This window comes from Ornithodoros turicata, chromosome 6 (genome assembly GCF_037126465.1).
Source record: "Ornithodoros turicata isolate Travis chromosome 6, ASM3712646v1, whole genome shotgun sequence".
Lineage (NCBI taxonomy): Eukaryota > Metazoa > Arthropoda > Arachnida > Ixodida > Argasidae > Ornithodoros > Ornithodoros turicata.
Genome location: NC_088206.1, coordinates 15,342,126 through 15,356,151, shown reverse-complemented (window position 1 = coordinate 15,356,151; position 14,026 = coordinate 15,342,126). Strand labels below are relative to the sequence as shown.

General features: G+C 45.4%; 1 protein-coding gene across 5 annotated transcripts; it reads left to right on the top strand.

The window, feature by feature from the left end:
* The first annotated feature begins 3,291 nt into the window (after window positions 1-3,291).
* LOC135399239 (uncharacterized) lies at window positions 3,292-13,333 on the top strand. 5 transcript variants are annotated; one of them, XM_064631051.1, is made up of 2 exons: window positions 3,292-3,436; window positions 9,863-13,333. In XM_064631051.1, the coding sequence occupies exon 2, from the start codon at window positions 9,914-9,916 to the stop codon at window positions 11,774-11,776; it is 1,863 nt and encodes a 620-aa protein (XP_064487121.1). In that variant the 5' UTR covers window positions 3,292-3,436; window positions 9,863-9,913; the 3' UTR covers window positions 11,777-13,333. The 5 variants fall into 5 exon arrangements, with proteins under 5 accessions (XP_064487121.1, XP_064487120.1, XP_064487123.1 ...); XM_064631050.1 differs by having other exon boundaries at window positions 9,860-13,333; XM_064631053.1 differs by lacking the exon at window positions 3,292-3,436 and adding an exon at window positions 5,739-5,911.
* Window positions 13,334-14,026: the final 693 nt, after the last annotated feature.

Here is a 14,026-nt window from a genome sequence, read left to right as displayed (position 1 = left end):
AAAGAAGAGCTACGTCTTGTGGTTATTCGTTCATTTTTATGTATTTTAATACGTTTACGTATTGTCCGTTTTATGAGCTTCTAATTCGGAAAATATAACTTGAAATATCACAACTACTGAAGCACGGACAAAAAACTGTTTGCATACTTTCAACTGTTTCCAGTTTTTCTGTTTTTTTTGTTTGTTTTTTCATAGTGCGGGGCCCATAGTCTCAGCTGATTTATAGACACTATAAGTGTGGTCCTGAAAGCTTGGTAGTGCGGGCAATGGAAAAGGATGCGTTGCAGGTTTTCGAAATCACTGCTATGACGGCATCTTGGAGGGTCAGCTTGGCGCAAGCGGGCCTCGCGGGAATCGTGTGATCCAAGGTGTCGTGGGATGGAAATTAGTACGGCAAGCAACTTTGCGATCTGCAAGAACAAGATCGAGAATTCGTTCGTGGGGGTGCCGGATAAACAGTGGTGGGCAGAGACAACACTTGAGTTGGCTGTTCGCAACTGACCCACTGTCCGAAGAACATACTTGTACGTCACTTATAAATACTCTACTCAAGTTGCTCTATACCTTAAATACTTTGGGGAGTAACTATAGGTATATTGCAAATACGTTTAAGAAGTGACTTATACTGATGGCGTAAGTTACTCATATGATATACATCATGTGTTTCTTTTCTTCCTTTCCTTTTGTTATAGAGGCAGGAAGGTCTAGAAGATAATGAAATTCGTGTTATTTCTTTTTTTGTTTTTGTTTTGTTGGCGTAATACCACTTACATTTGCGTACATGAAGTGAGGTGGAGGACATCCACCATGAAGGGGAGGGAGGAGTGTCCGTATGAGTATCTCTTTTTATCTCCATTTTGCTCCTGTTTGTTTGACACTAAATTTCACAAATTGTAACTTGATGGTATCTTGAAAGAAACGAGTTACTTTTGTGAGTATTTAGCATTCTTCAAGGTTCAAATACCTTTCAAGGTTGACTATTTACACTCAGACATATTTTTTTCCTGGTATACTCAGTAACTTAACTTCAGTACTTTTTTTTTCTTTAGCATCTTGCACAAGCCTACCATCGAAACACCGCTGGCTTCCAGAGCTACGTTCTCTAGTGCGAAGACTAAACAATAACACTTTATTTTGAAGCAAAAATTTCAGGCCGGGAACTGCCGATATTTCGAACAGCGACTCTTCCTCGGCGCGGCTCGCCGACCCGAGGCTTTTGCTTCAACCTGCGCGGTGGGTGATTGATTGATTTATCTAATAAATGAATGACTACATAAATAAATAAATATTTTGTTGATTATGAAAGGGATGATACGGTCGATCCTCTACCCCAATGCTACAATTCGACAGCCGTGGAGGAAGCTACTGTTCTGGTGTGTGTCAACATTAGTCAGGATGACGATGTCTTTAATACTCTTGCTGTTCAGAATATTTTATTAACATAACTTTCTACTCATAATACTCTTGCTTCCACTGCAAGAGCATCATGAGTATAACGATGATAGTAAGGCACGTTGAGTTATTGTTGAGAACCCTCGAGGAGCACTGATGAGAACTGCATGTTCGAGCTCTTTTTGAACAAAGTAACGCCGATGGTCAGGCCACGGAGTTCTTACTCGGTGGGTGAGGATAACATCACTGAAAAGCGCTCATAAAGGGCACGGAATAACTTTTTGCGAATGACAGGGGACAGTTATCGAAACCAACACAGGCTCGATGGAAATTGATGTTCTGAGGCTGGAACACAGAAGAAATGACAAACACACAAAGCCTCAAGTGTCTAAGAACAATGAATGAAGAAAGAAGGAAGTCACTGAAAAGTCATGCAGCTGGTTAGCCTTTTCAGTGACTTTCTTCTGTCTTCAAACACAGGCTTGATTGGCAAGTGACATGCCTCTCTATACTCTCTCGCTTCGCTTGTGCGAACCCCTCCCTCGCAAATCCGGAAATCTTCGCTGCAAACTGCCACTGCCCGATAAACGGAGGTCGACTATATCTTATTGTCCGTGCTGATTATTTGCAACAACTATACACTGTCGTTAGATGAACTTGTCGGTCATGCAGGTGTTCGAATAACGAAGCTATATGCGGCATAGCGGAAAATTCGCAGGAAGTGGATTTGTGAGCTTTATAGTGGCATCGTGCGCTATAAGAAATAAAATATAAAAATAATATGTAAAATATAATAAATAATAAATAAATAATAACAATAAATAATAAAAATACGAAACGCTATATACGAAATAAAAGCCCCACAATAGAGTTTTAGTTCGTACGCTATCGCCTTTGCGTACGTAAGGGATAGCGTGGTGCTTCTGCGCACTGTGCGAAGCTGCCACTATCCCTGCCGATGATCTGCCACTATCCCTTACGTACGCAAAGGCGATAGCGTACGATCTAAAACTCTATTGTGCGGCTTTTATAGCGCTGTAAGTGTATAGCGTTACTTTTTCAGATTGGTAGCGGCGCCTCCTTCGGGTGAAATTAGCGAGTAGCGTTATTTTGGGTAGCGTGTACAATACTCTGGCAGAAGACGATAGAGGAGAGCAGCGCACGAATAAGGCAAGGACGCGAGATCCCTGCGTTGATAGACGTCGAGATTTCCACTGCGTTGTCGAGGGCAGAAGTGACTCAGTGCCAGCACATGCAGAGTGTAGGTGTATAGGACCGGCGAAAACAGTTAGCGCATGGTGAGGAAACTCTAGGTGAGCATCAACAAGATCATAAGGGGTAGAAACGAGTTTATTTGACTTGTTGGTTGATGATTGGAACGTCCTTCGTATATTGTGCAATGGTGAGCTGCTGTGTGCTGTGTGTTTGTGAGGTAAAATTCTTTCGAGTTTAAGGGAAAGGAGATGCACGAGAGACTTGTGTATATATTTCGTGTTTTGTCTCGTGTCGATATCCTTTCCCTTATACTCAAGAAAATGTTACCGTATTCGGACACGCTTCAACTCCGCATGAGAATTTATGGACGTCCCCGTGCTCCTTGGCGCCCTATTACTTCTGCCGACGATTCACTTCACACAACTCAAGTCGCGATGGTTGTGGCCAACACACACGCCTCTAACACGACACGTTTCGTGTAGAGGTACCGTGTACGTCCACTGCTGCGGGATCATTCAGGGTACGTGTTTACCACTGGTGTACGCGCACGAAATTTGGTGATTCGCGCGCAGAGATCAAGGCCTGTGGTCACATCCGCTTCTCGAAGGTGAAAGGTGGCCGTCTCGTCACAGGGGACACAGCAGAAAGAAAAAAAAAAGAACACGTGGAGGGAATGCCGAGAAACCAGTTGTCGGCCATCGCGTAGAACACAAGGCTACAAACAGCGCCAGTGTGTGTGTGTGCGCTACATGTGGTGCTACTTTATCCCTCGAGTTTTTGCTTTACGATAGTGTTCGAATGCACGTGTGGATGCAGAGGAGTCGAGAGGGTAAGATTAGATCTGCTACGTTGTTATTCGAAGCATGCGCTTTTTAAGCAAGGTGATCGAGGCTATGTTGTTGGTATATTGGGTGGCTCACGTTAAAGCTGGAGCCGATATGATGCGCGCGAAAGGTAATGCGCGTGTAAAATTGGAAGCTGGGAGGCTACTTCCTCACCTGTTTAAACATAGGGATCCAATAAGATGTACAGTCAACCCTCGATTTATGAACCTTCGATTTATGAATTCCCTCGTTGTATGAACACGAGCACGGCGAACCAAACTTTTTGCATTCATTTTCCCCTCGTTTTATGAACCTCGATATTCGAATATGCCACCAAGCGTTATCCAAGGTCAAGTATTTTTTCCACTCCATACACTTGTGTCATTATATTACGCTTTCATACATTCCCACCTCTCTTACTGCATCACATCATGGGGATCCACATATATCTCTCATCTCTCGTCTCTAAACCGCTTACAAAGAAGAGCTATTCGCATCATTACATTCACTCCCACAGTATGCAGCAGTCGCCACCTCTTCATATCACTGCGTATTTTGCCACTCATGCAGCTGTTTCATTTCCGCGTTCTACTGCTTCTGTACAAGCATTTGTCAGGTGTCTTCAACAATCAGTGTCTTGCAGTAGTCGTTCCATCTAGATCACCTCGCTCCGGTAATTTTCTCCTGCCACGCACAACAACCAACTACGGGAAGCAAACATTCACCTTCGTTGCTGCCAAACTATGGAACGCCTTGCCCGATAACCTAAAGTCAGTACGTTCGTTCCATCGTCTTCGGATCATCTTAAGGAACCATTTCATGAATTAGTTACTCATATTCATACACATTCTTTTCATGCACGCTTTTTCAACTATTTGTCTTTTTTCTCCTATGGGTTTTTTCGCCTACGCTGTTCACCTTCATAAACGTCACAATTTTGCTCAATCTCAGTTGTTTTTATTTCTTATATTTATTTAATTTGTTTGTTCTTCTTTTTCTTTTGTGCGTATTGTGCTTTGTCCCATACTGTGACAGTACATTGCTATATTGGATGCCTTGTTCTGATGTTGTCGCCACATATGATATGATATTCAGATTGTTTCCGGGAGGCCCCACCTCTAGCTATGCTATGGGGCCCCCACTCTGTACTATGTATTGCAAATACTACTAATAAAATTGGAATTGAAACTAATAAAATTGAAAATTGAAATTGAACGGAATTTCTGGGAACCAACTAGGAGTTGCCCACCGTTTTTGCCCTCAATTTATGAACGGATCGTTCCGACGACAACAGAAACCTTCAAAGGGATAATTCCGTGGTCTTAATGAATGACGCCTGAACGGACAAAACGTTTTCCAGGTATTGCACCCTCGGTTCTTAACCCCTCGAAACCCGAACAACAAACGGGTTTTCCGGGGTCGCACAAGGTGCGACCAAGTGTTCCTGACCTCAGTTGATGAATAAGGTGGTCGCTGTCACCCGGAGAATAATAAACGGAGGTTAAAAATCCCGGAGGAAATCCGAGACCAGTCCAGTGCGAATGTGGTGACATCTCTTATTTCCAAGATTGACACAGCGGAAGGCATGGTCCAAAGCAAAATTACACATTATAATGCATTATAAGCACAATCGCAACTCGGAAATACTGTTGCATTTGCTCGATAGTACTCCGTTAACTGAATTTTCGATTTATGAATCCCTCGATTAATGAACGATTTTTCGAGGAACCGAGGGTGTTCATAAATCGAGGGTTGACTGTATTAGACACCGAGCTCAAGCTACGACGTTATATAAGACTGCTCCGAACAGACTGTTAGTTTCCTTTTTGCGTTTGAAAATAATGAAAATTATAAATGCACCTTGGTATATATTTACCTCAAAGCGTGTTCGCTTTCCTTTGTCAAGGTAACGACGTAGCATATGACCACATGAGCTCAAAGAAGCTCCAGTATACGAACCTACTCGCCTGCAACTGGTATAATACGCATCGTCTTAAGCATTAAACTTGGAACGTCGATCAACTCATATCCTGTCTTAAGATCCTGCGGAAGGAGATTTCATTTTAAGATTTTTTAGCCATGTGCTGTTAATCGCTCTGGGTTCCTTATTTCTATCCGCAATCATCATCATTAAAGGGGCGTAAGTTCTCCTCTTTCTCAGTTCTCATGCAGATATTCTGGTAAAGCTCCATCATAGCATTTCGGGGAAATGGACACATGTGACCCAGCTTCCTGCTGTGCATCCGCTTTTCTGGAGGCAACCACTTGGCGTTCCGCCGACACATTGGTTCGTTGATTGAAGGCCATTAAAGCTCAAAGAAAGACAGGCATTCCCGCCCCCATCCCATTCAAGGGCAACATTTCTCTCAGCTCTCCGCGTGTGTCGTGCATTTTGTTTGGAGTTTTACGCAATGCGGTCATTCCAAGGTAATCAACGGAAGCGACAGCATGGGACAGCACCGCTTTAGAGACTCGTAAAGGTAAAGAAGCCCTGTGTATCTTTTTTTAAAGGCTTTCGAGTAAAATCGCGCGTTTAGTGCCCTCTATCTCGTGGCCTCGGCTAGCTTCGTGGGGATCGTTTTTGTTTGTATTGATCAGCGGCGTGGCTTGAGGTAAGTCCTGCTGGTAGTATTTCTGATGTTGCTCCCTCTCGTAGCGGTTACGTTCGTTACATAGACACATAGAAATCTTAGATTTCTATGCATAGACACGTGTTGGCACACCTCGTTCAATCACGTTTCTCTGGCGCATCGCAGCCATAGATGTTTTTGCGCAATTGCCCGTGTCTTCACACCAGCGACATTCCCTAGAATATTCCTGCAGAAGATGCGGGGAACGTCATATCTTTCAGCTGCGACGTACGTCACGTGTTTTCGTGCTCTTCAAAACATTAGTAGACAACACGGTACCGTAGCAGACGACAGGGACGATGGCAGACGTACCACGGCACGGTAGCACGTAGCACGGTACCGTAGCAGACGACACCATCATCCCTGTCGTCTGCTATGTGTCTGCAGTACGCCACTCCCGATAATCCAGCACCGTGCTAATCCTCAACGTGAGACGCGGCGGAACTTACATCCGGAAGCAGTTTCCTTGCTTTTTCTTCCATTAGAATATTCCGTGGGGATGTCACTCGTGTGAATACACGGTAAGGAACAGTCTGTATAGCTGTGGACTGGTTTGTGAATTATAGTTGTGTAGATACGTGTAGAGGTCAAACGCTTATTATTCTTATTTATTTTCATTTTTTAAAGGCAGGGTACTAGCTTTTTATACAGATACATAAAGACCGGCGCGTTCACATCCTGTCTCGGCTTTACGATGACGTAAGCCTTAGATACCGGACCTTGGCTGACGTCACAGGGGTGTGTACGACGCAGATAAAGGTGAATGGGGACTCTTTCGCAATATAGGTGAAACGCAATCAGAAAGTTTTGCATCGCATCGGTGCATCGGTGGCATTCGATTGCTTGGCGGAACAGTATGCTGGAGCAAATGAATGACTGCGACTTTAATTGAGATATTTTGCGCGGTGAGTCTGAGCACCATAGGAAAGCACGTGTCAGCGATTGCTTAGCTTTGGTTTGAGCAGATGAGCCGCTTTAGACTTATTATCACCGTCGCGTCGTCGTCACCGTCAACGTCTTCATCCAAGCTGTACAGGTTGGGACAAAAGTTTACGGAACACGCGAGCGACGTACTTTTTCTTCGGTGCGACACCCTATAGCGGCTGCCGGAAGCGAGTGAGTTCACTGTTTCGGAGGGGTGGAAGGGTCCGGGAAGGGTGCGCTATTAGCGACACACAGAGGGAGCCTGCACTTCCCAGGCACACCTAAGCGACACCACTACCACTGTGTGTCGCTAACAGCGCACCCTTCCACCCCTCCGAAACAGTGAACTCGCCCACTTCCGGCAGCCGCTAGGTGTCGCACCGAAGAAAAAGTACGTCGCTCGCGTGTTCCGTAAACTTTTATCCCAACCTGTACCAATGACTAGATGTAATATCGCAGAATATTTCATCGTGTTGAACGATAATCTTGTATGTTCTTACATCAATACTGGTCTGAATATAGTCCAATTACCGGGAGTAGACATCTTTACTAGTTTCAGCCGCACCGGCTTTCAACAAACATAACAAAATACAGTTAACGTTTCGGGTCCCATTCGGGACCCATCATCAGAATGACGCTGTCCTGGTCGTCACCGGGTATTTACGTAGAAAAGGAGCGTAGCATTCTGGGAGGGGGCCTGGTTGTCGATTGATAGCTTCTTCTGTTTTCTTTATGTGCCATGACTCCAGCTGTCTCCTCACCCCCCATTTGTTCTTTTTCGCCAGAATGCATGGGTTGTCCAGGTCTAACACGTGTCCTGTTTTGCGCGCGTGTTCACACAGTTCTGTTGGGTTTGTTGCTGATTTCTCGATATCTTTCTTGTGTTCTTTCATTCTTGTTCCTGTCTTCCTTCCTGTTTCTCCGATGTACACGGCAGGGCAATCATTTGATCAATCAGTTGATTGCCCTGCCGTGTACATCGGAGAAACAGGAAGGAAGACAGGAACAAGAATGAAAGAACACAAGAAAGATATCGAGAAATCAGCAACAAACCCAACAGAACTGTGTGAACACGCGCGCAAAACAGGACACGTGTTAGACCTGGACAACCCATGCATTCTGGCGAAAAAGAACAAATGGGGGGTGAGGAGACAGCTGGAGTCATGGCACATAAAGAAAACAGAAGAAGCTATCAATCGACAACCAGGCCCCCTCCCAGAATGCTACGCTCCTCTTCTACGTAAATACCCGGTGACGACCAGGACAGCGTCATTCTGATGATGGGTCCCGAATGGGACCCGAAACGTTAACTGTATTTTGTTATGTTTGTTGAAAGCCGGTGCGGTTGAAACTAATAAAGATCAATACTGGTGTGGTACTGCGGGTAGGCTCGTTTGGAGCGCGACAGGTTGTCGCGCGAGCTCCCCAATCATCATCATCATCATCATCATCATCATCAATTAAAGTTACTAGTGGGCCTATGGTGAGCTAGAAGGACTTCTAGCTCACCATAGTGGGCCTACCACGCTGCCACTTACCAATCCTCTAGGATTAGAATTATGTGTAAAAATAAGAGAGCTCGGTTAAACGAGGGAACAATGTATGTGGATATGTGTCTATCAGCGCCTCAGCGCGCCACCAGAAGTAGGGCACTGTTGACACAAGACATGGCAGGGCAATACCACGTCTTTTCGAGCTATAATGTTTAGAGCACTAAGTATGTGCGTATTTTGCTCACATTATTCAGCAAGTGCACGTGACAGCCAAGTTCATAAATAGTAGAAGAGGTCTCGAGAGGTCTGTAGAAGAAGTGTCGTGTTGGACACGCGATTCACTCCTCATGAGGATCTCGCTGCGGGACAAGCGACTTGCTTCTTTTACTCCAATATGCGTAAATGGTGCGTTCAAGAATAGAGGCCACTCCCTTTTCTGTCGTAAAGAAATGCCGATCTTCCTTTCCGAAAAGGAGACGTACTCAAAGGGATATTCTCCTTCGTGGTTGCTAGGCTGCCAACGCCATTGACAGGGTTAAAACTCGCAACATTGGCTGCGTTCCAATACCCCGGTTAGTCGACTGCCTAGCGGTCTAACCGGAAGTGCCGCCATGTTAAGTCTCGTTCCAAATCTCGCCAAGTCCGCTATTCAGTCGGCTACCGCCTAGTGCGCATCGATGCACTCTAGTTATACGCATGACCATCTGACAGCCGGGATGGCTGACAGCGGGAAACGCTAGTACCTGCTGCGCTTGCGCCGTACGCATTTCTTGCGTGAGCAACGAGATGGCGCCACAGGCGACTTGGCTAGGCAAGCCTGTTCCAACAATGACAAGCAAAGGGATCTACTCAGCTGCCTAGTCAGGCGGCATCGAGGGCGCGAGGTATTGGAACGCAGCCATTGTGTTCAATTGTGGACGTGTTAAGGACTGATCCGCAGAGACCGGCATATGATTGATATGCATGAATGTGACCAACATTGTGGTACTCCTTAGATAAGGACGCGTTGCCGATATAGTTGCAGGGCTTTACACCGGAACGAGACACTGAACACTCATTACGTGATTCACTCACCCCCATGCCACTAGTAATCTTTCTTTCTTTCTTTTTATTTCAATACAATACAAATTTCGTACAAAGAAACAGGACTGAAAGAGGGAGCCCTGGAATCCTGTATAGGAAGACCTGTCAGACGTGCACGTTTAACTGCACCATCCGTTGTGCTCAGATGCACTGCCCTCGTACTTCATGTGCGGAAATGTTATTTGGCGGTAAAATACTACACAACAATCAGGAACGGATTTCATTTTTCTGGTCTTGCACTGCTTCTTGAGTGTGTCAACGCATTGGTTTTTGCTTTATTTTGCTATGTTTCTTCTAGCAGACCAAGCTGCAGCCATGCTTCCTGAAGAGCCCTGAATGACGAATCCCCAGAATGGCGCTTCATCAACCGATGTTCCTTCTCATGCTGTCCTTACTCCAGAACATGAGACACGACTGCAGAGAAAATGTCACCACCGAAATTTCACCAGAAGAACAGCAACTCTTTCCAAGCGTCCCTGCAATCATCCTCGAAGATATACTGCGGTGTCCACGAAATTCCAGTCAGATGACCTGCTCTTGTAGCACGGACTGTCACAAGTTTGGTGACTGCTGCTGGGAAGTTGCAAGGTCCGCGTCTCAGCAGAATTTTCAACAGGATGTCGACAAACGGTGGTCGTGCGAAGACGTTCCAATCGGAAACGAAATATCACTCCCGCTTTTCATGGTGTCACAGTGCGACGCCACTAGTTCGGTCAACGACACCATGCGGACGAATTGCGAAGCTCAGGCGACGAACGATTCCTTCTACATGCTTCCGGTGATGGGACAGTCCAACGTGACCTACAGGAATGCGTTCTGCGCGATGTGCAACAACGACATAAGAAATGCATCTTTCTGGTACGCTTCAGAAGTCCGCAGCGCAAATGACTCCAGCGTTGTTGTCTACAGTGCGCCGAGCTTTGTTGTTTCTAACGCGTCCCACTACGTCAGAACGTGCAGTCCTTTCAAGTGGATAAGCTCGTGTCCACCGAGTACGTTACCCGCAATTTCGGAGTTATGCCGCAAGTTTCTAACTCCCGTGAGGACCGAAGGAGGCGTCCTCTACAAGAACGCGTACTGCGCTCTCTGCAACGGCGTAGATCCGGTGTTTTTATCGTGCCATTTGGATACGACGCCGCACATCATTAGTAGAACTCCTTCGCTGTCTTTGGATAGCAAGCCGGAAACGTGGAACGTTGAGAGACGAAATTCTTGCTTTGCCTGGTATAATGACACGTGCTACATCGAGTCCGATGAAGACGGATCCGACGACGCATCCGGTGCCGCTCCAGAAGAAGGCTGGCATCTACAAGGATACCTCATCGTGATAAGCCTCGTTCTGTCCATGATCTGTCTTCTTCTCAAGGCCGTTGTTTATGGCGTCTACAAGAAGTCGAGATCTTTCTCGTCCAAATGCATACTGTGTCTCTCCATGACTCTGTTCCTCACGCAACTGCTCTTTCTTCTTGCCATGTGTCTAGACGATATTACTGCGGCCGCCTGCAAAGCTTCCGCTGTCATTTTGCACTACGGCTTCCTGTGCACCTTCTTCTGGACTACGGTACTGTCTTATGACATTTGGGAGAGTATTGCCATTGTTTCTACAAAGCGCAGCCAGAAGTTCTTTCGCTATTGTCTGGTTGGCTGGGGAGCGGCTTTCATTGTTATTGGAATCTCGTCTGTTCTGAACTGGGGTGGTTTCCCCTTTTCACCGCACTACGGCTTCAACATGTACTGCTTCATTGCCGGTCGCGCAGCCTACTTCACCTTTTTCATCGGACCAATGACCATCTTATTCTTGGTTGACGTGGCGTTCTACACCCATATCGTGATCATCATAGTGAAAACTGCGAAGCAAGCCAAGAAGTTCGACTTCAAGGGCAACGAAAAATACTCTCGGGCATTTCTTTTCGCAAAACTGGCGTTGATAATGGGAATTGAGTGGTTGATTGCACTACTAAAGCAGTTCGCGTATTCCGATGCTATCGAAACCATCAGCAGCGTCGTGATTGGCTTACAAGGTGTTTACTTGTTCTTTGGCTTCAAGGACTATAAATTCTTGGTCCAGTCATGCCGAAGACGGTTCGGCAAGGGAACAATACCGGGACAGAGGTCGACCACGTCGACGAGCACCCTGGCGGACGCACATTCAATGTCGAGTGTTAGGGCACATGAAGGCGGCCACGTGAACACTGCCGTCGTTCCAGATACATAGCCTTGTCCAACCTTCTTTACAAAAATGCTGCAATTTTCTGTAGCAAGGTTGCCTAAATTCTGTGATATGTATGTATAGAGATGTGCAGTAAGTACGTATGTAAGTATTATCGAAACAAAAAAGAAAATGAAAACAGTCTTGGAGCATGGTGGCTGCCACACTACAGATGTGCAGAATGGTCAGTATTGTTATGTTTTGCCTTCATTTTTCATTGTCATCACGTGCTAACTGCTGTATATTCATGCACGGTTTGTGTTTGTTACTGGGAACGTATATTGCAGTGACGTGGCAGTATCACATTTAATATACTGTGGTGTGATGTCGTGTCATGTACAGTTCAGCAGAGAGGGTTTTCAGTGTATACAACACAATGTCACGGAGGTGGTGAGAATGTTTTTTTGTTTTTTTTTTCGAGCAGCACCCCGCAATTGCGGGCAGACCGCCCAGAAAACGTATAGAGAGAGAAAGAGCCCATTCTGTCCATGACCCCCCTGTCTCCCACTCCTTCCTGCTGTCCTCTCTCCATCTGTCCACGTCTGTACGCCGCTCATAGCCACAGAAAAAAAAAAAAAAGAACATTCTGTCCATGAAGTCGTTCCAGACCGATTCAAAGTCACGCAAGAAAGAATCTGCGTTTATGCACCGCATTTCACGCGTCTACTACGAATATTTTGTTGTAGCCAAGCGTATCTCACTCTAAGTATAGCAGACGACACAATAGTGATGCGCTTCTTGGGGCTGTCGTCTGCTTCCTCCGTCTGCCTTGTGGCCGTGGATGGAGTGAGGCTCCATCACATGAAAAAGTGTCATAACTTGCGGCATCCTTGTGTCAAGTATGGATAGTACTTTTCTTCATTTCATGCAGAGGCGTATCTAGGGTATGGCAAGTGGGGATTACCTGTCCTGGGCGCCACTTGAGCAGGGGACATAAATGATGGGAATTACAAGTGTGAGGACGATGAAAAGATGAGAGGAGGGAGGTTGTACTTCATGAGACTGAAGCTGAAGACAAGGGACCTAGTGAACTGGACTCCAGCTCTCATACTAGCAGTGATTGAACAAGTTTGCATTGGACTTGTGAAGCCTGACAAGCGTACTTAGAAGTGCAACAATTCAAATGCAGTTTCAATCCGCAACTATTATTCAGCACGTTAAAACTATATCTTTGGCATTTGAGGGCCTCCTTGGGTCAAGTGAGACTCGATTTTCCTGAGCGTAGAAAAATATTTTTGATCACCTCTGAGATCAATTGACTGCAGTGAAAGCAAGGAAGGTTAAGTTGTAGAATTTTCTCATAGTGCCTTTATTCATTTTTAATGATGTTTTATATTGCTGTTCTGATAATAAATTCGTGGCTTTACTTCGCGAGACAACTATGATCACATTGATGTTGAGTTGTTTACATCGTTCATTATATTGTTTACAAGCTTTACTCGTACTTGCTTATTTGATGATACGATAACGTTTTCTAATTAATAGGTGTGACACGCTTTGGCACTGCAGCAATTGCACTGCACGAACGAACGGCTGAGTAGGTCTAGGCAAATAGAGTGCTTGCACAACTTTACAACTTTGTTAATGAAGAGAAGTTAAGAAAAATAAGTTTCCTCCCAGCAGCAAGACATTTGGCTCGTAGTGACGTTACATATACATCTGGACGTGAACAACTGTTACCGGCATTCTTCAATCCAAGAAGTAGTGCAGTAACTTACTCATCTTTTTTACCGTTCCTTTTGTCGACGATGATGATATTAGGGCTAAAGTGAATGAGATGGCCTCGAAGTTAGAAGTTCCGATGTTATATCTTCATCCGATGTTGATGCTGTACATCGAACTCTGACTAGAGTGAATAACCCTACTCCACCTATATATTAATCCTATTTAGAGAACGACAAATGAGAGACCTACGGTTATCCAGCCCACGGCAGCCCAGAAAGCAATCATCGGACGAATGAAGAACACGTTGGAAGAAGTCCCGTTCCATTTACGAGAACTTGACAGCAGCTAATAAGGCCTCTTCTGTGGGAGGCACGAAAGTTTGCAAAGGAGAAGGGTTTCGCGTACGTTTGAGTGTGTAACGGGAGAATCTATATCAGGCAAAAGCATGGGGCCAATGCTTCGTGCGTCAGGCACAACGACGATCTTACGGTGCTGGGATGTACAGTATTCCTGTATCACTGTCCTTTTTATACCATTTTGTACAATTTTAGTTTCTTTGTGAGTACATGACTAGTGTTCGTATTAATGCAT